Here is a 24,136-nt window from a genome sequence, read left to right as displayed (position 1 = left end):
CATTTCAGTAATAGAAAGACATCTGTGAGTGGTTTAAAATAACACTGTGAATGAGCACAAGCAAATGATTCTCTCTTCATCTCTCATCTTTTTCCATTTAAAGGAAACAAAATGGTTCCCTGTTTACAGGAACTCTATCCCTCTCTCAACTCAATCAGTGTACCATTTTTTATTTTTTTACTCTTATATTTAAATATTTATCTACTAGTAAAGGCTTCCTTGAAAATACTGCTGCTCTGCAGAGAAAACCAACCACTGCCCAAATGCCTGGGCCCCTCCCCCTCATTTCCAAACTCTCCCCGTGGACACCCGGCATGCGTGCCCTGAGGGCTCTGCGGCTTCCTTCCTAGCTGAGCGCTCCTTGCCAGGTATCCTCCTGAGCTGGCATATCCTCAGTAATTAGGGTCAGCTCATTTTAATCGGGGCAAAAATGATGCCCGAGTGCCATATATGGAAAAATTAAGAACCACACATTCTAATATAAGGCTCCTTCACAAATCCCCTCCCTTGCCCGAGTTATGCCATTCGAGGTCATTGATATGTGTTCTCACCAGGAAAACATATTTAAGTTTCATCAGCTTACTGAACTTCTAAGAGTTCCTTCTATTTTTCCTCTCCTGAGTTAACCACTTTTATTTATATAACTAGAAGTACACATCTTTCCACCAAACTAAATAAATAAACCTGATATGGATAATTTCTTCCTAACTTACCTGGGCTAAACAGGTCCAATATCATTCAATATTATAGAAAAAATTAAAACTTAGGCTTATAAGAGATGTTCACATTCCTGTCTGCCTACAACAACACTGACTTACATACTTGCAAGAGGCCTTAGGTAATTTCTAAACTTCCTTAATTTTTTATCAAGAATAGTGCCAAAGAAAGTGGGCCACTTTAAAAGGCATCATATTCTTCATGTCATTATTCAGGTCTTCTATGTCTGTTCTTTCAACATTAAAGACCCTATCATACCTAATTCTGTTAAATCTGTTCCTCAAAAGAAATGCCTCCATGAATGCATTGTTAACATTCAATACTATTCTCACCACTTTACACCTAAAACTACTTCAACTAATGCTCTTAGCACAGTTTGAGTATAAATCAGAAATGTACAACTATGTTAGATGAGTAATAATATACATACCTGCTGTTCTCTGTGTGTGTGTGGGTGTAGGGCGGCTGTTTTCTATGACTGAGCACTAACGGACCAGTAAAGCAGTTGTTCCCCTAATTTAATTACATATATATCACCTACTATCACACAAATATGGATAACTTTATAAAGAAGTACCAAATGTTTCTGGAGTAATTTTAATAAGCACTTACTTGAGATGAAATCAAGAAAGATAAGCCCTTTGTTATCTGATAATTTAAATATACACAGACACCTCAAAAGGTTATTTTATAGCCTTTTAGGAAAAAGCAAAAGAAATTATTTTTAAAAAGCTGTGGTAAACATCTTAAGAACAAATTTTTTGTTCATAAAAATGTATAAGCTAAATACAGCTTTCACCTTTGTGTTATATAAAAGCATAGAGGACTTTTAATGGCATATAAAAGTTTAATAGTAACAAAATACACTACAGGCATACAGACATACCAGATTTAACCAAAGTAAAAAAGACTGAAGAACAAAAGTCTGATTTGTTTAAAAATATTTACTTTAAGTTATTAAAGTTATTTTCTGCTTTAACAGAAAAATCACTAACTTGCAATAAATTGCTTTACCACTTAAGCCAATTATTTGTAATAGCAACACTAACAGAATCAAAAAGTAAAATTGACTTTTTGGATATTTAGTTTTAAAATGTATATTATCAACCTAAGAAAATAAATGATACATTTCAAAATCATTGAAAGTTATCAAACAATGGCTGTTCTTAAAACTGGGTATTTAAAATAGAACTATGCAACTATATTGCACACTTGATCATAACATTTGTGAGATAGTGCCTGTGATTTATGAAGTGATTTTAAAAAGACATTTTAACCTATATTAACAAACATCCACTGTCCTTATTAACTTAATCCTTAATCATAATCACAACCTTCTGGAATATTTGTTGGCGCTTAAGTGAGAGTATTTCCCCAGTTACCAATGGACATATAACCTGAACTTTTGACAAAATCATTATGAACATTAACTTCACACTAACTCAATATATAGCTACTTCCTAAGAACTTTTGTTCTCTAGGGGACATTAGGGAAAAAACTCAAGAAATTCTCAGTCAGAGACATAAGATATTCTTGGGCTAGACTTAAAGAGACCAAGGTCAACAATGACTTGCATATTGTCAAGTCAAGAGGTCAGTTCTATGACCACTTATTCAGACTCTTTAGAAGCACCTGACATAGGTTTACAGCTGATCATCCCGTAAACACTTCCTTCTGTAAGCTGCGGTGACGACACAATTTCCTAGATGTCCTCCTCCCCCGCCAGCTGCTCCTTCTCCGGCTTTTCTACTGGGCCCTCTTCCCCACCCAATCTCTGAACGTCACAGGCCCAAGGCCCTCGTGTCTTTTTTCTCTCCACCCTTTTCCCCAATCTTCTTATTCAGTACCATGGCTTAAAATACATTAAATGCTGATGGTCCCCAGCCTATAACTTCAGTTCTGATCTTTTTACATTCAACTGCCTCAATAAGTCCACTTGAATGTTCAGTTCAGTTCAGTCGCTCAGTCGTGTCCAATTCTTTGCGACCCTATGTATCAAACAGAAATCATGATTTTCCACTGCAAACCTGGTTTCTTGTAAAGGCAAGAAACACCACCGTTCTCCTAGATGTTCATCATTCTCTTTTCCTCCCATATGTACATCAATCCACCAGAAGGAACAATGTGAAAATGGAACCCAACTCAGTTCACTTCCCACCTGTGGGTTATATTACCTGCAGATCTATGCTTCTTTAAGAATGAAAAAGAAGAACTGGTTACAGATGCTGACAGAAACAGCATTTATGTACCTGAAAAGACTGATTGAACATATATAAGGAAAATCAGCAAAGAAGACTGCTTAACAGCATGCTACATGCCACTGTAGAATAGAATCCACAGCCTGAGACAGGATGGTAAAAAGAGCTTTAAATGGGTAGAAAGTCCATTTAGAAGCAACTGTACTCCACAAATAGGTACCATCTCATCAACCTTTACTGTTTCTGTGACTGAATCTTCCAGTTTCTCTATGAGCAAAGGAGTAAAAAAAACTTTTGGCAAACATATTTGTTTTTATTTTAGTGACATCTTCTGATAGTAGGCTCTGGGAAAAATGGAATATGAATTTAAAAACTAAAAGAGATTCATATTAACAGTAATTAAGTTACAACATACCGTACAGAGATCCTTATATTGCAGCTTTTGGAATTTTGTATCTGTGTTTCCTGCACATAGCTCCACATAGCCAAGAACAACTTGAAACACGGTGTTATGAATGGCTTGGGTGAAGTGCATATGAAGTTGATCCATTGCTGTCTATGGAAATAAAGCACATTATCACCTATTACTAAAATAAATTACTAAAATAAAAAAACAGATTTGAAAAACATAGGAAACAATCTTTACCAATTTTACCTGTAGCACAAATAACTATTATTCACAGAATTATAAATGTTGATTATTTGCAGCTAACCCTTCAAACAACCACAACATGATACCACTACAGATAAACCTGAATCATAAACACTGCTCCATATTTAAGACTGGTACCCAGTTTGCCAAACATGTCATTCCTAATCACACCTTTGAATTCCCTCTGCCATCCTTTCATTTTCAGGATTCTCAGTGGTCACCTTCTCAGAGAAGCCTTTCCTGACTATCCCATACAAACCAGTACTTCGCATCACTCTGTACCTTTACACTGATTTTCTTTCTTTAATGTCTGTCTCCCAAACTAGAAGGTGAGATACACGAGGGGTTATATCCAGGTGCCTGGAGCAATGCACATAGTTGGCAACAATAAATATTTAATGAGAGAAAGAATTCATCTAATGGGGGAAATTAGAAGTTATAGTTGCTTAAAGACCTTTGAAAATACATATCCCTCAAAATTACCACGTCTTCCTTCCTGTATTTTCCCTAGGTATATCTAAAGATATCAAAACTAATTAAGTACAATAAATAACCATATTTCTTTATTCACATTACACAATGTAAATAGCTTGGTAGTCTTACATTTCCTTTTAATAAGAGAGACTTACATTTTACGGGAAAAAAAAATTTACATCAATGTTTTGATGTTCTCAAGAAAAATGTATACTCCTATATGCAGAAGATGTAATTAACTTTCAAACTATGGCCTCCACTTCAGGCTTTTCAAGAAAGCCCCTGAGAAGTAAGAACAGATAAAGACATGCAATATGGGAATAGTGAGGACATTCTGGGGTAACAGAATCCTTTGAAAACTCTGATAAAAGAAACAGACCTGTTTTAAAACAAATGTACACAATACACAAAAGTTTACAGACCACTGTGAGGGAATCACGCTGGCCCATCTAGGAACCATGAGGTTCCAACCTTAAAAGGTCTTATTCAGGACCAAGAACTGCGGTAAAAGAGACTACACATCCTCACCCACTGAATTATAGTATATTTTTTTAAAAACCTACAGGAAATGATGAAAATATTAAACCTGAGACACACTTCATAGTTTAAAACAGACCTCAGTAATGTATTAATAACACTACCCACACTCTGAGCTTATGCGATCCTGTTACCATTGTTAACACATCATAAAAATTTACTTTCTTCAGTGAAACTTTTTAAGCATACGACATTAATAATATTCAAACTTAAGCAATCAGGAAGAGCAACAGATTATTGATTAAGAAAAAAAAAATCCTTTTAAAACTTACCTGTGTTTTTCCAAGAAGTCGATAAGCTTGTTGAACTTTGGTGTAGTGGTTAATATCAAAATTCTTGCAGATTTTGGACAGAGCAACATCCAACTGTTCCTATGTAATTAAAAGAGAAAGTGAGAGGTGGTTAAGGAATCATGTTTTCAAGGTAGTAAGAAAATATTAAGACTAATTCCTCACTTGTAATTAATACCTAAACACATTACTATCACACACGACTGAATAGTCAAGAACAAATTTAATTAAAAGCATAAGTTGGAATTTTTTTTTTGGCTGTACCACACTGCTTACAAGCTCTTAGTTCCCCAGCCAGGGATCAAACCCAGAACATGGCAATGAAAGCACCAAGTCCTAACCACCAGGGAATAAATTATAATTCTTATTACCAACTATACTCAAGTTTATTGAGATGTTATTAATATGTGAATTTTAAAAAAAAATTTTGCCGGGTATTTCTAGGGACACAAAATAATTATACTAGTCTCTAAAGGAATTCTAGGTTTATTTTTTACTTAGCTTTATGTTTCATCAAGCATCAACTAAAATCGTGTAATTATATGAACTGAGTTTGTAAGGGCTACTGAAAAATAAAACAACCCTTCTTAATCACTGAAAAGTAATTCTCAACAAAACTACATTGACTTAAAAGTATATACCTCAAGGTACTGCCTTTTTATATCTAAGTATATCCACTTTGTTTATGGGTTTCTATCTCAATGATTTCATTTTAATTATAAGAATGAAGAAAATAGTTTTCAAAAGAGAGTCTTCATTAAAATGTTCAGGTGACACCCCCCAAAAAAAGAAAGAAAGAAAAGAAAAAAATCAGGTGATTATTTACTTAAGGGACTTTCAAAATAATTCTATTTATGCTTACCAAATAAATTATCATTCTTACTATGGAAATAATTGCATTTATGATCAAAAACTACTTTCACAAAGGTCATTTGAAAGTCTAGCCTCAACCTTTCTAAGAACTCTCATCAGGAAAACAATAAAATAAAATCTCAGAAGAAACTAAATAATTCTTATTAAATGTATTTAAATGAACCCTCTGCTTTACAAAGATTGCTAAGGAAGACTTTATGCTCACAGTGACATAGCTTTTCATTTCCAGTTTCTACACGTTTGAGGAATTGTATGAGATGTTATTATGAGGTTTATGAATTTAGGAGGGTTATCATCAATTAATAAAATTTTAAAAAAATCATTCTTAAACTCAGTAAGCTAAAAAGGAGAAATAGTTGATAATCAAAAAATAACTGATGCATGGTAAATATTCTGCCTATAGTTTATGTGAGAACACACCTATAACTAAGAGTTTAGGAATCTTTGTAGATATGGTAGTATTTTCAAATACTCTTTTCAGACCCTACAATTCCAAAAGTATCACTGAGAGAATGAGTAAATTAACATTAACTTGATCAAGTCTGTTAATATTAACAGACATTCCAAATGAAAAACACAAAGGGTAGTGATCTACAAACACTGGTAATAATATGGAAGTCAAAACGTAAGATACATCTATGCTATTCAAAAACCTCTGGAAAGAAAGTCGTTTACCTTAAGATACAATCCTTCTTACCTCGATTTGTTCTAAAGTATCTTGCAACTTTGAATTCAGTTCACTATTAAATAAAAACAGAATTAGGTGTGTCAATCTTTAAAAGAGACAAACTAGATGAATAAACACTTAAAATGACAAATCAATAGTATGAGCAGTTAAGTTGTGCTGATTCTATAGACAGTACGATAAGGCAAGAAAAATAAACAAAAGGAAAAAAATTAGAAAGGAAGAAATAAGAGTCATCACTAGCAGCAGCAGTATTGTGTGGACAGAAAATCCTGAAGACTTTATAGATAAAACTAAGAATTTAAGAATTAAATACTGATAGCAAGTTTTAAAGATAATATGTGTAATATAGATGAAAAGTAAAACAAAGATAAAACTAATCTCTATATATCAAAAACAAGGAATTAGACAATGAAATTTTTAAAGATATGCTTCAAAAAACCAAATACCTGGGAATAAATCAAATAAAGAATATACAATACAAAACAGAGCCAAAATAAAGAAGACAACTACACAGAGGTATACTATGTAAACAGACTAAAATCTTTAATATAACTGATACCAATTCTCACAAAAATGATATCTTAAAATAACGGATTTCTTATTAATATTAAGCCAGTAGGTTTTTTAATGGAGAAACTGACAAGCTGTTCTAAAATTTATGTGGAAACTCAAAGGGCTACGACTAGTCAAGAAAACCCTGAAGAACAATGCTGTAAAACATACTAAAATAGTTACTACAGTAGACTATATATATGTAGACTACATATATATGTAATATATAGGTAGTTATATATATATAACTTACTATAAAGTTACAGCAATAAGGCAGTGTGGCACTTATTATAAGAACACATTAACAGATCAACAGAACAGAATAAAAACAAAGGGTAAAAGCCTTAAATACTTGACAAAGAAGATATTCAACTGGCCAATAAACATAAATATGCACTCTTTCAGGCATTCAGGAAATGCAAATTAAAACTATAAAAAGACTATAACAAATGACTAGAATGGCAAAAATTATTTTTAAACAATTAAAAACAACATCAACAAATGTTGGCAAGAATGTAGAACAATAAAACGCTCAACTCAATGCTGGAGAAGGGAAAAGTGACACCACCTCTCTGGAACCATTAATACCTCCTGAAACTCAACATACACTTACTCCAGTTCTATCTATCACAAATGCATACACAATCCTCACAACATTATTTGTAACAGGCAAAAACTTGAAGCAGCTCAACTGTCTATGAAAAATTAAAGGGATATATTTATTTATATGATAAAATACTATAGCAATGAAAATGTGTCAGCTGAATCTCAAAAACATAATACAAAAGATGTCAGTTTAAAAAGTACATACTGCATGATTCCATTTACATAAAGTTCAAAACAGGCAAAAATAACGTTAGTGACAGAAACCAGAACAGTGGTTACCTTGGTAATATAATGACTGGAATGAGGCATGAAGGAAGTTTCTAGGGTCCTAGAAATGTTCTACTTCTGTTTTTATTTCTGGGAAGTAATTACACAACTATGCTCCCTTTGTAAAAATGTACTGAGTTATACATTTAGGATATGTGATTGAATCTGATTTTCTTCCTCTTTAATCCTCCAGCGTTAGTGTTAGTTGCTCAGTTGTTCTCAACTCTTTGCAATCCTATGGGCTGTAGCCTGCCAGGCTCCTCCATCCACGGGATTTTTCAGGAAAGAATACTGAAGTGGGTTGCCACTTCCTTCTCCAAGGGATCTTCCGACCCCAGGGATCAAATGGGGTCTACCGCATTGCAGGCCGACTCTACCGTCTGAGCCATCAGGGAAGCCCTAATGCTCAAGAGGTCAGTTTAAAAACAACTGATATTGGAATTATAACAGCTCATTACTAAAAAATATCTGCTGTTACCTAAAAAAGTAAATACAATTTTAGAGAAAACGTTTTGACAAAAGGGATTAAAGTAAAAGTAAAATAAAATAGTAAGAACAAGAGAAAGATATATTTTCACAGCAAAATTATACAAGGGTTTTTTTTTTTTTTCTTACAACTGTCTTCTGATTATCAATGTGATTCTCAAAGTCCTAGCAGCCAAAACAAATAGGGAAGGCCACAGTACACAATTCGGTGTCCAGACTATCAAAACAAACCAGTAATTTAAGAGAAAGAGCAAAAGCAAAGAGACAAAACTCACTTTTGCTGGCATTAAATTCAGAGAGAAAATTTTGCCAGTCTTGATAAAGAGAACAGCAATACTTTCTCTCCTAAGGCACAACACCCTCAGCAACAGCCTTACAGAATATACAATATGGATTCATGGCTTCCTTTAAAGAGCCTTTAGTGCGAACTGAGAAGATAACAACAAGGTGGTTTGATAGAGAGAAAGATATAGACATATACAAATGCCAAGCAGTCTGTCAGGAAAGTGAAACTAATAATATAAGTACCTAGTTTTGAAGGTCTCAAAGATAAACACTCAAACCCGTGGAGGAATTAGACCATTTTCAACAAATACTATGTACCATAAGCATGCTTTAAATTAAGGTTGAGAATGGAAGATTATAGTCTCAAGAAAAACCTGAAATGAACAAGCCTTTATCATTTGACAATAACCGTGTAGGAATCTGGAGAAGCGAATGGCTGCTACCCACGCCAGTATTCTTGCCTGGAGAAGCCCATGGACAGAGGAGCCTGGTGGGCTACCGTCCACAGGGTCACAGAGAGCCGGACACGACTGAGCGACTCAACAGAAAAGGCAACAGTCTTGTGCACCTGACCATCTCCTGCTGTCATCTGGCAGCTTCACATGTATGTTACCTGCCTGGTCCCTAAAGACAGCTGAGTTTGCAGTTCCTAAGTGAAGCAGAAATAAAAATCGTATTCATCTACTGCTTTAACACCTTTGGTGATTCCCCATGAAACCAAGGATAAAGCCCTAAATTAGCATGGCACGTAAGACTCTTCATAATTGACAAAAAATTAACTTCCCATTCACTTTTCAGTGCCTCTACAGTTGACCCTTAAACAACAGGGATCTGAATTGCACTGGTCGACTTATAAGAGGATGTTTTTCAATAGTAAATTCTACAGTACTTCCTGATCCTCAGTTGGTTGAATCTGTAGATGCGGAATCACCTATTCAGAAGTCCAAGTAGGTAAGTTATATGTGGATTTTTGACGAAGCCAAGGGTGAGCACCACCAACCCCTAGGTTGTTCAAGAGTCAACTATGTATTTAGTCAGATGAACTAGGTGCAATTCCCCAAACAAACCCCAGGCTTTTCCATTCTCTGTTCTTGCATGTAATGTTCATAATAGCTAGAAAGTACATTCCCCTTTTCTCACTCCCAAATGTCTTTTTTTCTGGGAAGTCTCTCTCTCCTGACTAACTGTTCCCTTAAATTACACAATGCTTGGTTTACAGCACCCTGAATTAAGATTAAAGAAGTATCTGTGACTATTTATCAGAGCAGACTGTGGCTTATTCCCCAGGGATTCCCCAGGACTAACTAAATTCACTGCCTGACTCAGAGCAGGAGATAAACATCTGCTGAGTCAAATCTGCAATTCAAACAAAAAACAGCAACCTTTAACCATCATTCCTTTAGCTCCCATATTCTACTTCAATTTAAAAAGAAAGAAAGAACATTTTAGAAAAATGTTCTAAAAAAAGAAAGAAGAACAAGAGTCAGACAGGACTCTGGGTCTACAGGGGTCTTAGTAAAGGAAAAAACAAAAAATAAAAGCGCGAGAGAGAAGCAGAGAAGTTGGTTCTACTCCTCTATCACACAGCACTCAGAAGTTCACTAAGGCTGAAGACACAGACATGGAGAGGCAAGAACACCCAGAATAATAAGTATCAGAATTCATAAACACATTCTTTCAGGGAATATTGAGTTTGGAGAAAAAAAGGAATATATCTAAACTAATTCAGAGGTGACAGTAACAATTTCTTCAGCTTCTCAACTGAAAAAAATGGGCTTTAGAATTTATTCACAATATTATCATAAATCTAGGTGCTTTTATTCCTTCTATTATTTATGGTTAAAATGATTTTGTAGCCTATATATTAAGAGTTAATGCAAGCATGGTAATGTATATAGTATGCAGAAATTTTTAAATATAAAATCTATAAATCAACCATTTTGGTTTTATTAAACATGCTTTCAAGAGGGAAGGGATATATGTATAGGTATGGCTGATTCTTCCTGGTGGCTCAGACAGTAAAGCGCCTGCCTACAATGTGGGAGACCCGGGTTCAATCCCTGGGTTGGGAAGATCTCCTGGAGAAGGCAATGGCAACCCACTCCAGTATTCTTGCCTGGAAAATCCCATGGACGGAGAAGCCTGGTAGGCTACAGTCCATGGGGTCGCAAAGAGTTGGACACGACTGAGCGACTTCACTCACTCATGACTGATTCTTGTTGCTGTATGGCAGAAACCAACACATCATAAAGCAACTATCCACCAATTAAAAATAAATTTTAAAAAATGCTTTCAAAATCTACAACTGTAGTTTGATAACAGTTGGCTACTAATTAACATATACATATAAAAGTATGATTAAGGAGTGGACATATTAAATGTGGTCTTTAAAGAAATCTTCAGCCATCATTTAGAAACATGGATTTCAGTTATTTGGGTCAGTTAATCAGAGTATGTAAAAAGGACCTAATCATGAACATTTGGATAAATAAAAGCTACATTATGGTCAAAAAAATTACTAGTTGTAAGATGAAAGACTAAAAGCTATTAAAAGCTATTTGCAAGTGAGTGGAATGACTCAAACAATTTGGAGGGCATTTTTATAATCACTACAGAAAATATTAAAAATAACATTCATAAATAATTAACTTTTCTTTTAAGTAGCTGCTCTGGGACACACACTCACAAAATGTGTCCTAGAAAAGTGCAATTTGACTGTACTTACTGAAAGACAAGATGGTATGGAGGTAATCAGCCTCTTAACAATCTTTCCATGGTTTGTTATTAAGCCAAGTGATTTAAGACAAGTCTCTTAATAACTCTGGGCACCAGTTTCCTATACAAAAGTGGGCTAGATCTAAAGGGCTGCTTCTAGCTCTAAAGTTTCTAGATTTTATTATATGCTGAACACCAGCTAACCAATTAGCACATCTTTGTATATGATTCAGTAGAATGCTAAAACCTTTGGAACACACATAAGTAAAATTTATTCTTCCAAGTTTATACTGTGTGCCCATGGCCCGCAGAAACTCCAGTCTGTTTAGATCAGAGGTATTATACAATTCCAAGGATTTCAATCTACTCACTGCTGCCGAGTTTTATCAACAGACCTCAGAGAAAACATGATTTTCAAACACATTGAAGCTAAACAAACAACCCTGAGGTACCATAAAGTGTCACAGGATCCTTCAAACCATGAAAAAACTGTAAAAGAACCCCAAGATCACTTTGGCTCTACTGGGATCTCTGTTCACTCTGTTCAGAAATCCCAGACCTAACTCACAACACAACCATTCACCACATAGAAAGTTCAGAGTTCATTATTAAGGACACTAAAAATGTTCAAAATATTTCCAAACTTTATGAATTATAATTTCAGAGCAGAGGCCAGGCTCAGGAGTCAAATCTAGCCAAGAGGCTACGTTTCTATATAAAGTTTTAATGAAACACAGCCACACGCATTTGTTTACATATCGTCTACTGCCACTTTTGGTCTTCAAGGGCAGAGCTGAATAACTGCAACCAAGACCTTATGGTCTGCAAAATTTTAAATATTTATTATCTGGCCCTTTAAAGACAAGGGCCCTCTGGCAGCCCTGTGCTACAGTTCAGCAGAAGACCGTTTAGTTGGTCAACTGATCAAAGTTAAAACAGGAATATTTATGTGCACTGAATATTTTAGGGCTTCACTGGTGGCTCAGATAGTAAAGAATCTGCCTGTAGTGTGGGAGGACCCAGGTTCGATCCCTGGGTTGGGAAGATCCCCTCAAGAAGGGAATGGCTACCCACTCCAGTATTCTTGCCTGGAGAATCCCACAGACAGAGGAGCCTGGCGGGCTACAGTCCATGGAGTCACAAAGAGTCGGACACAACAGAAGTGACTTGGCATGGGCATGTGATATTTTAACTAAAATTGTTTAAGTGTACATCCATTTCTGACTTAGAGCTAAGGTCTTTTCATCTGACTGGAGTTTTAACTTCTTAGTCTCATATGAACCAAATCACAAATAAATTGACTATAATTTCAAGTTTCAGATTCTCAAAATTGAAGCAGGAACCTAAAAACAAACACAGAACAACCTGAATGCCAAATTACAGTTATCTTATAACCCCCAGTTTTTTATGAGTTGTCTCACCTACAAAAGATTCAAAAGGAAATTTATTTTTAACAATAAGTTCTATTTTTCCAATGCATCCAACTTACTTCCAAAACATTGTTTCATCTCATTAGTTTATTTACTCAAGCAACATAAAGACAGTAACAAACACAACTGGCAGAGTGGGTTTAGGAAAAATACAGTTAACTCTAGTCAGAATATACTTCAGAGACTGGAGCAAAATAATATAAATTGGCCTATTGGCCATGAGCTTCCACTGCACATAACAGCTATTACATTGGTAGATGGCCTACCATAGCTGTGGTTAAGAACAACACGATGAAAAAAGAAAAAAAAAAAGAACAACACAATGTGCATCCCAACAGGTATAAATTTTTTTTTTTTTTCCAACAGGTATAAATTTAAATCTTGCCTTTGCCACTCATTTTACAGAGCATCAATGTCCTCATCTACAAGAGAGAGAATACCACCACCTGAGGAATACTTTGTTAATGCTAAATAGGAAAAAATAAGGAATATTATCTTTAAATAAAAGATGTTTAAATATCTTTAAAAGATAAAAAATAAGTACAGTGCTTGATATTTATTAAAGCCCAAAATTTTTTCAAATATTATATCATCACTATTATCATGATTCAGTTTTTAAAAGCTGAAGAATAAAGCTTTAGTGAGAAAGCCTTATTAAAATCTAATTTAGAATCACTGTATTGTCAGTGCTGCCTTGGATAATGGTGCCAAGCTCCTACTCCCACTCCTATAAATGTCAGTATTTCCCATTCCCACGGGGGTATGGGAAGTGAACCATTCACAGCTTGAGCATCTCTGATGGCTTTTGTTTATGTATTCTGTGCTCTTAACTGGCATATTATCCCACGGTCCTGCCTGTTAACTGCCTGCTATTACCAGCTCCTACGGAACAAACACATTTCACAAGCTCTCGGTATAACAAGCAAACACAGCATCTCATGCAGCTAAGCACTAAATACTACTTCATTCTTGTCTCATCATCTCAGAGTGAAGAATCTAAGACAGGACTTCTCTAGACGTGAAATTTTAGATCAAGTGGAAAAAAAAAGAAAAATCTTTAAAATTTCTAAAAGAAAGACACCATCTCTTTGAAAAAATGAGAAGGAGAGTAGTATCTGACTCTGCCCTTTGAAACAGGAGGCTGGAATAGACAGCTAAACAATGCCTTCCATTTTTTAAGGAAAAAAAATAATTTTTCTTTCAATCATTTGTCGTTCAGTCACTAAGTTGTGTCTGCCTCTTTGTGACCACATTAACTGCAGTACACCAGCCTTCCTTGTCCATCACCAACTCCTGGAGTTTGCTCAAGCTCATGTCCATTGAGTCGGTGATGCCATCCAACCATCTCATCCTCTGATGAGATGAATGGGCTGTATGAATGGGCTAAATTAAGGTCATTTCAAAATCTGAAAATTTACCCCCTAAGTATCCTGTATTAAAAAAATTTTCCAAGAGGCAACTAACAACAAACAACAAAGAAATGCACCAAAATGGAATATTACAAAGATGATAGAAGTCAAGCAGGACCTACAAAAGTGAAAACTATTCAAGAGAAACAGAAAAACACTATGGATTTGGATTTTCATTTAGAGACAAAGGATTATTTTTCCTTTTTCATACATCCAATCACTCAGTTCTGCAGATAATAATATTTAACTATCCATAATATAGTAAACATGACTTCTATTAAGTTAATTTTTTAGAAGTAACCTATTAGACAAAACAGAGATTTAATTATAGTTGTGAGAAGAATATAAATATTATAAACTTGACCAAGTAAAAATAACAGTTTCACTAACAAAACCTGGAAGATGGAGAAGTGAAAAGAAGTAAAAGGGTACACCATGTGCCTATCTCTTATTGTTTTTCATTATGGAGAGTAAACAGTATCAATGACTATTTACATCGATAAATCAGGAAAAGGATATTATAATATAATCTTTTAAATTACACTGAAATCTGGTAGGATGAAAATTAAGCTGTAAAAATGGTTTACTCTAGGGAGTATGAGAGGGAAGGATGGGTGGGCAGAAAGAAAAACTTTCACCTTTTAAGACCATTTTGTTCAAGTATCATGTTTTATGTAGATTTCACTTTACATTAATTTTAAATGGCACTGCGTGGAGCAGGAAGGCAGAGGAAAACAAGGTAAAAAACGAAGGAAGGAGGTGGTGTCAGAATACCATGGTGTCAATAACAGCCCAAGCAAATCAAGCAACAGGGACTCCAGACCTACATGTGAGTCTAGCTGAGCAGGCCCGGCGATCCTGCAGAAACTCACTGCTCATCTCTCCAGGTGAGGCTCCTGGGTTCCCCCCGCCTGAGTGTAAAGAAAGAGAGAGCAGACTCTGCTTGCTAAGATGGCCTCCAGGGCCACAGAAGAACAGTCCCTAGGACTGCCGTTGTCTGTTGTTCAGTCACTACGGCACGTCTGACTCTACACGACCCCATGGACTATAGCCCGCCAGGCTCCTCTCTCCGTGGGATTTCTCAGGCATGACACTGGAGTGGGTTGCCAACATTTCCTTCTCCAGGGGATCCTCCTGATCCAAGGAATCAAACCCAAGTCTCCTGCTTGGCAGGTGGATCCTTTACCACTGAGCCACCTGGGAAGCCAAGTACTACTGTACTTGTACCTAAAGGCTGTGCTCATTATTCGGTGATCTAAGGGTCTGCAACCTACAGTTTTCTTTCAACTGCCAAGATCATCATCTGAGGGGGGAAAAAAGGATATTTTAAGATCATCAGAAATTAAATACAGCTGTCTATGTTAAAGTGCAGTACTCAAAACTAGTTCTGGTGGTACATGAACTTTCTGGTGCATAATCTAGCATGCTCTAAGATTCATTCCGGTAGTTTCTTTCAAAGGAAATTTTACAAAGCAATAAAGAAGTTTTGACTTTTAATAACTTTTCAAGAAACTAATTTAGATAAATTTCAAGTGATAAAGAAATTAAATGCTTTACTCAGGCATACTTTAAGATAAACACACTCTGATTCTTATTCCTGATAAATCCCAACCACATAACTCTCTCATGCTGAAACACAGCACATCAAGCAAGATACTGAATTACTTGGTACGTCACATATTAAACTACAGTCATGTAACCTGAATTTATTAGGCATACAGTCAGTGCCTTTTTATGCAGAAGCAAAGTTGTGAATTCTCTTTTTCTCTACTTTCAGAATCATAAGAGTTCACCCTCACTTGTTCCATGTAATCTACTCCTAAGGCCACAGAGTCTCTGCCTTCTATCAAATACTTTATTTCCAATAAAGGAGCAATGTGATTAGGAAAGAAAAGAGGAACATATAATCTACTAAGGAAAAATTAAGAAGTGTATGAATAGGCCCACTGTACAGATGAATTTGCCTGCAACATAAAAACAAAAGCCCCAAATATTACCCGATAATTCCGAAACACTTGGATTCAGGGAATGGTTCTCTTAAAGGACACTGCTAAGAAGACTATTTCTTGATTCTCTAGTCATCAATAGGAATACAAAATAAATTTAAATGTTAAAGAAAATGAGTGTGAATTCAGTTGGAATTTAATTACTACTCTATGATTACCAGAGTGTCAAATGATTTTTCACTTTTGAATCACTCAGATCTAAGCAAAAGATTAAATCTTGCCTTTGGCTAAATTAACAGCTCTAGGTAAATGGAAAGAACATTCAAGTGCTGGTGAATTACATCTGAACCAAGGGGAGAGCTCAAGAACAGGTTCAATATTGACTGTATTCATAAGACCAGAGGAAAAAGAGCAAAATGAAGAAAATGCATGGAATAAGAAAGGCACATCTAATAAATAAACACAAAATTAAAAGGAAATTATTAATATAATAAAATCCCTTTCATTTTTGTGGACTCAATCTCTCCTATAAATCAATTAACTCTATAGCTGTATGCTACATCATATGATCTACAAGAAGTGAACAAGCTTAGGTTCTCCCAACTAGGAGCAAATGGGTGATCTAACAGGTGAAGATTCGAGAAGGGGACTGGGTTAGGCAGGAGAAGGAAACACTGCTGTGTGTGGAAGAGAAGAATCGTTGGAGGGCCTCAATCACCACCAAGCAGTTCATTGTCACTAAACTGCCAAGTTAAAAACACAATTCTAACAAATTTCCAGGAAACCTAAGGTAAAAATCCCACTACAATGAATTCCTTAGGACATTTCAATGTATCTGTGCATCTATTTTTTTCTATTTCCAGAATATGTCAACCTTTTCTTATTACTGCATGCATGACTCATATATGTTAACACAGCATGCCTCTTACATTCTATACATCTAAAATAAAACAAGGATTAACTTAAATCAGCATTACAGATTTTTCAATTTCAAAACTTTTCACCAGGTGAGATAACTGTAGTCACACCTCCTCCACACATCACTATATACCTAAAAATGAAAAAGTGCTTAGAGGCTACCTCATGCCAACCTGAAAAAAAACCCAAACAAGGGCTTCTTTCAAAAACATTTTTTATAGCTAACTCTCATCAAGTAAGATACTTACTTTAACAAAGCTAAAGTAAACATTACAATTAATGGAAAAAATAAAGTATCAACATGTCATCTCAGTTTCTTGCCACCAAATTTCCACATTCATTCTTTCCTATTATAAAAGAACAGTGGACCTTTTCAAAGTCAATCTCTCCTATGATCCCTAAAAAGCCTTATGAGGATGTTCTCTCTTCTTTTCAATCTCTCACTCTTTCCCACTGATTTTCAAACACTCAGGTTTCTCCCTCTCAATTCCACATCTTTCCTCTTTATAAAATTTCCTCATTCTGTACTGACTCAGACAGTAAAGCATCTGCCTACAATGCAGGAGACCTGGGTTCGATCCCTGGGTTGGGAAGATCCCCTGGCGAAGGAAATGGCAACCCGCTCCAGTTCTATTGCCTGGAAAATCCCACGGACGGAGGATCCTGGTAGGCTACAGTCCATGGGGTCACAGAGTCGGACACGACTGAGCGACTTCACTTTCACACTTACACTTCAACCAAATCTGTCCCCAACAAGGTCAACTCTGATTTCTTTGTTGCTATAAATACAATAGATAATTTCAGTCCTCATTTTGCCTGACATCTCTGCAACAAAGAACTTCATCACAATACCCATAATCTCATATCCACAACCCTGCATCCTCTCATTTAGCTAAACCCTCCTGCACCTCCTTCAGATCCTCCTTAGTCTTGACTCCCAAGGAGAATTAGACCCCAATGTTTCCACCATATGCTCAATTTCCTTCTCTCTAAAGCCCCATCTTACTTGTGCCTACCTCAATCCAAGTCCATCTTGATGACCAAGGATTATACTGATTATATTTTATGTGATTCATCACTATACAACCAATTCCAAAACAAAGCACCTGGCATATAACAAGCTCTCAACTGATATATAGCTGCCTGAATTACTTTAAGCCAACCAGAAATAAACTTTTCTCATTCTAAGAGACATATCATCACGAAATGAAGCAAATGGTTGTTATGCTTCTTCGGGAACCAGAAGGCCCTGCTAGAAATGGTTCAAGTATATTCACACACTAAAGCTAACACTCTATTCATCCAACCTAATAAATATAAATGACGTAATCAAGTTTTTAACAGTGACAGTTAATCACTGTCAAAAAGGATAAAATCCAAATATCACTGGTACTACTCAACTATGTGTTTCCTAATCAAATAAAAAGTATATTGCTTCAAAATGCATAATCCTAGAGAAACAAAAACCACAAAAAACATCATCTCTAGGGGGAAATACTCAGTTATTCCATACCCAGTAGAGACCTACGTGTGAGTATATTACAAAAAAAAAATTAATTTTAAGCTGTGTTAATGTTTTACTCTATCACAATCCTTTCATCTTTTCAGACACAAGGAATCAACATCTAGAACATCAGGGCATCCTGCTCACTGACAGCTGGAATCTCCATACAAGAGAGACTAATAGGCTACATTCTAAGATTAGTATGAAGTTAATTTGAAATTGAGTTTGCCTCGAAACCTCACTATTTTCCTTAGACTGTATGTTTATTTTCGATGGTTTCAGAGGAATGACAGAAATTACGTATGAGGATTACAGCCCACCCCCACCCCTGCGAGGTACTGTCACAGCTAATGCAAAAGCTTCACTTTAAACAGATCAAATCCATTAAAAAAGTTAGCACTCAGAGCAGAAGATGCAGCAGCTATTTTCAGACAGCACATTTCACGAACAAACAAAAGATATAATACTAACAAACAGGAGATATGAAACATTAATTACATAATCACTTAAATATTACAAAGATGACAATTACATAAGGTGAAACTGCTTTTAAGTTTTCCAAAAGAATTCTTATCACGATGAGCCAACAGTTGGACCATCTGGATCTGAAAAACAAACTGTGACAACACTCTCAATATTTATAAGCTGGGCAAAGAAAAGGAGGAAGAATTCCCAAGAGGTGCAATGAAGACAGGAACAGATGAATTTATTCTCTACTACTGCATAAAAATGAAATCAGTAAGATTGGGAAAAATACGAAAAAAAGAGTTACAATGATGTCACAGGAAACAGGATTCAAAAGTATCTCTCTGATCTTTCAAACCTTAAGAATTGTTATGTTACTGTGAAAGTGAAAAGTGAAAGGGAAGTTGCTCAGTCATGTCTGACTCTTTTTGACCCCATGGACTGTAGCCCACCAGGCTCCTCTGTCCATGGGATTTTCCAGGCAAGAGTACTGGAGTGGGTTGCCATTTCCTTCTCCAGGGGATCTTCCGGACCCAGGGGCTGAACCCAGGTCTCCCGCACTGTAGGCAGACACTTTACCATCTGCGCCACCAAGGAAGTCCTATTTTACTGTACTGTCCATTTATAAACAAGAAAGCTAAACTAGGATACAACACTTAGTAATTTTCAGTGTTTGTTAACATTGTATATTATACAACTCCTATATTAAAACTGACGGCAGAGTCAGCTTGAAAAATTTGATTTTAGCTTACCTTATGCAACTGTAATGTTTAAAAGTGCTGGCAGCTTTCTGACACTCCAGGCACAGCTGAATAGCTCCTGGATAGTCTTCCTCCTGGAGAGAGCAACAACAGAAATCATTAGGACAGAAACATTTCTCTTAAAAGACTCTGAAAAGGGGCTTCCCTGGTGGTCCAGTGGTTAAGACTCCGCCTTGCAATGCAGGGGCCACTGGTTACATCCCTGGTCCGGGAAGACCCACATATGTGGGGCAACTACGCCCAGGCACCACGGCTACTGAACCCGTTCTCAGGGCGCCCGAGCCACAACTCCTGAGCCCACAGGCTGCAACCACGAAAGCCAGCGCCTAGGACCTGTGCTCCACAACGAGGGAGGCCAAGGCGGTGAGCAGCCTGTGCGCCACAGCTGGGAAGTAGCCCCACTTGCTGCACCTAGAGAAAGCCCACGCACAATGATGAAGGCCCAGTGCAGCCAAAACTAAAAGCCTCTGAAAAGGATAAATCTCTGTTCATAACTCTATCTAAAAGTTACACTACGAGAAAGCTTTAATTCTTCTCAAAGATTATAATACCAGCAACAGATAAATAGTAAAATGTAACAAAGCAACTAGCTCCAGACCTAAAATGTAACATGGAAAAAATATCTTGTGCCCATAAATACACAGTAATAGCCCTCTGAGACCATGACATGCGGGTAAAGCCTACACAGGAAGTAGAAGCTGCTTCAGAGAGGAGTTCTTTAACTGTTAATGTATCTTCTTTCGGTCGTGTTTATATAAAAAACGTTCCATTTTTATTCTACTTGCAATCAACATTCAACAGTTTTACCATCAATGAATCCATAAATATTCTTAAATAAATTTGGAAAATAAAGTGAAATATTCATTAATGGCCTCAGGATATTTTTAACACCTAAACAGAGTAATTTACTGCCAAATTAATTTTTCATATGGATTTCTCAAACCATAGTTGAGTGGTAATAGTTTAGAAGTAATACAGTGATTAAACAGAAAACCATCAAAAAAAAATGTTCCTTAAGTTCATATCTAAATTCAACAAAGGCAATTCAAACCACAGGGGATGCTGAGATCATGACAAAGTACCTACCTAAAGGTGCTTAAGAATTATGGGGAAACACACATAATACACGAGGCCTTGGTGAACCTTACAACAGAAGTATATAGAAAATTCTTAAGAAAGCCATCGAAGAGAAAACAGATGGCTCACTCAGAAAATCAATACACATATGAGGGCTTCCCTAGTGGTCCAGTGGGTAGGAATCTGCCTGCCAATGCAGGGGACACAGGTTCAGTCCCTGCTCTGGGAGGATTCCAGGGGGCCGGCTCGGCCTGCGCGCCACAAATGCTGACCTTGCATGCCACGACTACCAAGGCCCGTGCATCTAGAGACTGTGCCCTGCCACAAGAGAAGTCACCACAACCAAGAGCAGCTCCCGTCTGCCGTAACTAGGGAAAGCCCTCGGGCAGCAACAAAGACCCAGCACAGCCAAAAACTTTAAAAATTAGTAATTACAAAATATTTGTATATATATATATATATGAGACACCAAAATAACTAATACCTGCCTTCTTCCTCAAATTACTACTTTATGTTACATGCAAAAGGTAATTTCATTGCTATTTGGGCCCAGATACAATGGAAACATACTGAAATTAACATTCCCACATTGCTACACACTGAACATTCCCCCCAATCAATTTTTCTGAATGAAGTCTATCATGACAATAGAAAAAGATGCACAAGAGTAAGAGTAGAAACAGTAAGGTCCTTTACTGTCTAACAGTGCTCTTTACACCATACACCAATTAGAGAAAAACACACATCTGTGTTTTTCCACAATAATTCTCTAATATTATGAGGAGCACCAAACTTCCAAGCCTTGTAAACTTACCTCCAGCATTTCACTTAAGCGGACATCTGTTCTTTGCTGAAAAATAACAGAAATGCAAAGGTAAAACCTGTTTCAACCATAAAATTAAGTTTTAATTTTTAAAAAGGAACTGGCATATACCAATGTTTTTATAGTTCTCAGAGATTTCAGAAGTCCAATCAGCAACTGACGTTTCCTCTGATTTGCAAGGAGGCCTAAACTAGCTTGAGTAAAACCTTCCTTTGCAATATTCAAGTGTCTGTAAAAGTGAACAATAAATAGTTCAGTTTTTCTACTATAAGAACACTATACACACAGAACAATTAGGCAGTTAATGAGACAGTATCCTGGATTGCTCTTAAATTTGGGGATTGTGAGTCCTCCTACCGATTGAACAGACTGACCGATCTATTCAATGGCTCAAAATAAATCAGCATTACCAGAGCGGTAGGTGGTCTGCTACCAAACTTCAAACTGTTACTAGTTCATCACAAGAAAAGTACAGAAATTGAGAACAAACATTTAGAAACATGTAGAGCAAAAGTTGACGAAACAATTTTATGCTTGATGAATCTAACCAAAAAAATTTTAAACACACAGAGCAAAAGTTGACATGGTAATTTTATGCTTAATGAATCTGATAATGGAAAAAATGAGACTGTATTTTATATGTGTTTGGTTGTCTTTTTTAATTTATTCTAGTAATTTGTTTTTATGGCATTTTATAAAAACAATAATCTGTAACATGTTGGAAATTAAAAAGAAAAAAAAAAAAAAGCTGGTCCTTCACCAAAGACAGTTTGAGAAGCACTGATTTAAGCAATACAAAAACAGTAATATTTTGGGACTTTCCTGGTGGTCCAGTGGTTAAAGACTTTGTCTTCCAAAGCAGGGGATGTAGGTTTGATCCCTAAAATCCCATATACCTCAGGGCCAAAAAACCAGAACATAAAAAAAAGAAGCAATATTGTAATAAATTTGATAAAGACTTTTAAAATGGCCCACGTTAAAAAAAAAAAAAAAAAAACTTAAAAAAACTAATATTTGTAATCCCTAACTAGATTTAAAACATTTCCCACACACCTTCTTAGTGCAGTTTACAGATCATTATGTATGTTCAGTTAATGAATGGCATTCTAGACACCACAAAATAAATCAATTTCCAAGACAGTTTCTCTTAAATGTTATTTAGCTTAAAGAACAAAGCATCATCAAACACAATACCTCCTCCCATTAGTGCAGATAACAGCAGCTAACTGAAGACCTGTTTGTAATGAGGTAACTCTCTCAAGTTCCTATGGAAAGATGAGGTGTAGGTTACTTGGTGAGGCATTCTATTTTTCTTTCTCATTGGTATGGTTCTCTAAATCAAACTTTAGTGGGTTTCAAAGAGAAGCCTGCTTGATAAAGTAGTAACAAAGATACCTGAACTCGTACACTGTTGGTATATTTTTCATAAAATCATTTTAAATAACTACTTTCAATTGATTTTCATCATGGCATGTCACAAAATATTTAGGCAGTATTGCTTGTAAGGAAATCTAGATCCATCCTCTTTCAGATGGGTGTAAATAAATACTAATAATATATTCGTTTAAATGTTTCTACCCAAGAGAGCTTCACAAGATAATGACAAATACGACAAACATGATTTGTTTGCTAAGATGCTTTTACAGTGAATGGCTTCGTTTGAACACAGATATTTCAGTGCATTCTGAAGTCTCTGTTTTTCTGATGAAAAGGCAGATTCACAGAGACAGTTCCAATTTTATCATATTTTAAAGGCAGACTGAGCAATCACTGTTGATGATCTGAGTTACAAAATACACAGAAGCAATTTTCATTGGCTGTTCTCAAGTTAGGAAAACCAAACAGATTAGAGTCAGATATAAAAACTCTTTCACTTCTCACAGTTTGGTAAATTCCATACATGAGAGAAAAAACCATATACAAACACAACCCAAATAAAGTTAATATGTTGCTATAAACTACAGACAAAAGAATAAATATTTCAAATTCCAAGCATAAGTCACTCAAACATTTTTAGTATTTTACTTGAAAAATAACAAATATTATCCTACCTTGACATAAGCAGGCTGTTTTTCAAGGATTAAATCTGCTACTTTTTTAGAGACCTAGAAGAACATGCAATCAAACAAAGGAAATAAAAGAAAAAGTCTCATGCTTCCTATTACATTTTACATTTAAAGTTATAGCAAGAACATTCAACAGGGCTTCTCAATCACTCCTACAGCAGGATTCTGGCATGCTATGGCCACACACACATTTTTCTGGCCATGAATTTAGTAAAAGAGGTATAGCACGTAGCACAATACTTGGTCCTTAATAGAAACTCAATAAATGGTCACTATTACTGTTAATAACATGAGTATCATTATCTGATTTCACTAACATGTGTAAAAGTCTACCCATCTTTAAGGGTACCTGATTTGCCTTCAAAACACAGACTTCTTAAGATAAAGAAATGTTTA

At 35.9% G+C, this 24,136-nt stretch overlaps 1 protein-coding gene across 1 annotated transcript in view; it reads right to left on the bottom strand.

The window, feature by feature from the left end:
• VPS50 (VPS50 subunit of EARP/GARPII complex) overlaps positions 1 to 24,136 on the bottom strand; it is a 120,361-nt gene that overhangs the window by 71,220 nt on the left and 25,005 nt on the right. Inside the window, exons 5-12 of the mRNA XM_043871663.1 lie at positions 23,726 to 23,779; positions 22,869 to 22,939; positions 21,786 to 21,903; positions 21,666 to 21,701; positions 19,766 to 19,848; positions 6,440 to 6,482; positions 4,852 to 4,950; positions 3,332 to 3,472 (exon numbers count right to left, since the gene is read on the bottom strand). Of these exons, the coding sequence (XP_043727598.1) occupies positions 3,332 to 3,472; positions 4,852 to 4,950; positions 6,440 to 6,482; positions 19,766 to 19,848; positions 21,666 to 21,701; positions 21,786 to 21,903; positions 22,869 to 22,939; positions 23,726 to 23,779 (645 nt within the window). The remainder of the gene's footprint in view (positions 1 to 3,331; positions 3,473 to 4,851; positions 4,951 to 6,439; positions 6,483 to 19,765; positions 19,849 to 21,665; positions 21,702 to 21,785; positions 21,904 to 22,868; positions 22,940 to 23,725; positions 23,780 to 24,136) is intronic.

The sequence above is a fragment of the Cervus elaphus genome, chromosome 18 (genome assembly GCF_910594005.1).
Source record: "Cervus elaphus chromosome 18, mCerEla1.1, whole genome shotgun sequence".
In the NCBI taxonomy this organism is placed as follows: Eukaryota; Metazoa; Chordata; class Mammalia; order Artiodactyla; family Cervidae; genus Cervus; species Cervus elaphus.
The sequence above is the reverse complement of the archived record's forward strand: the minus strand, read 5'-3'. Positions and strand labels throughout refer to the sequence as shown.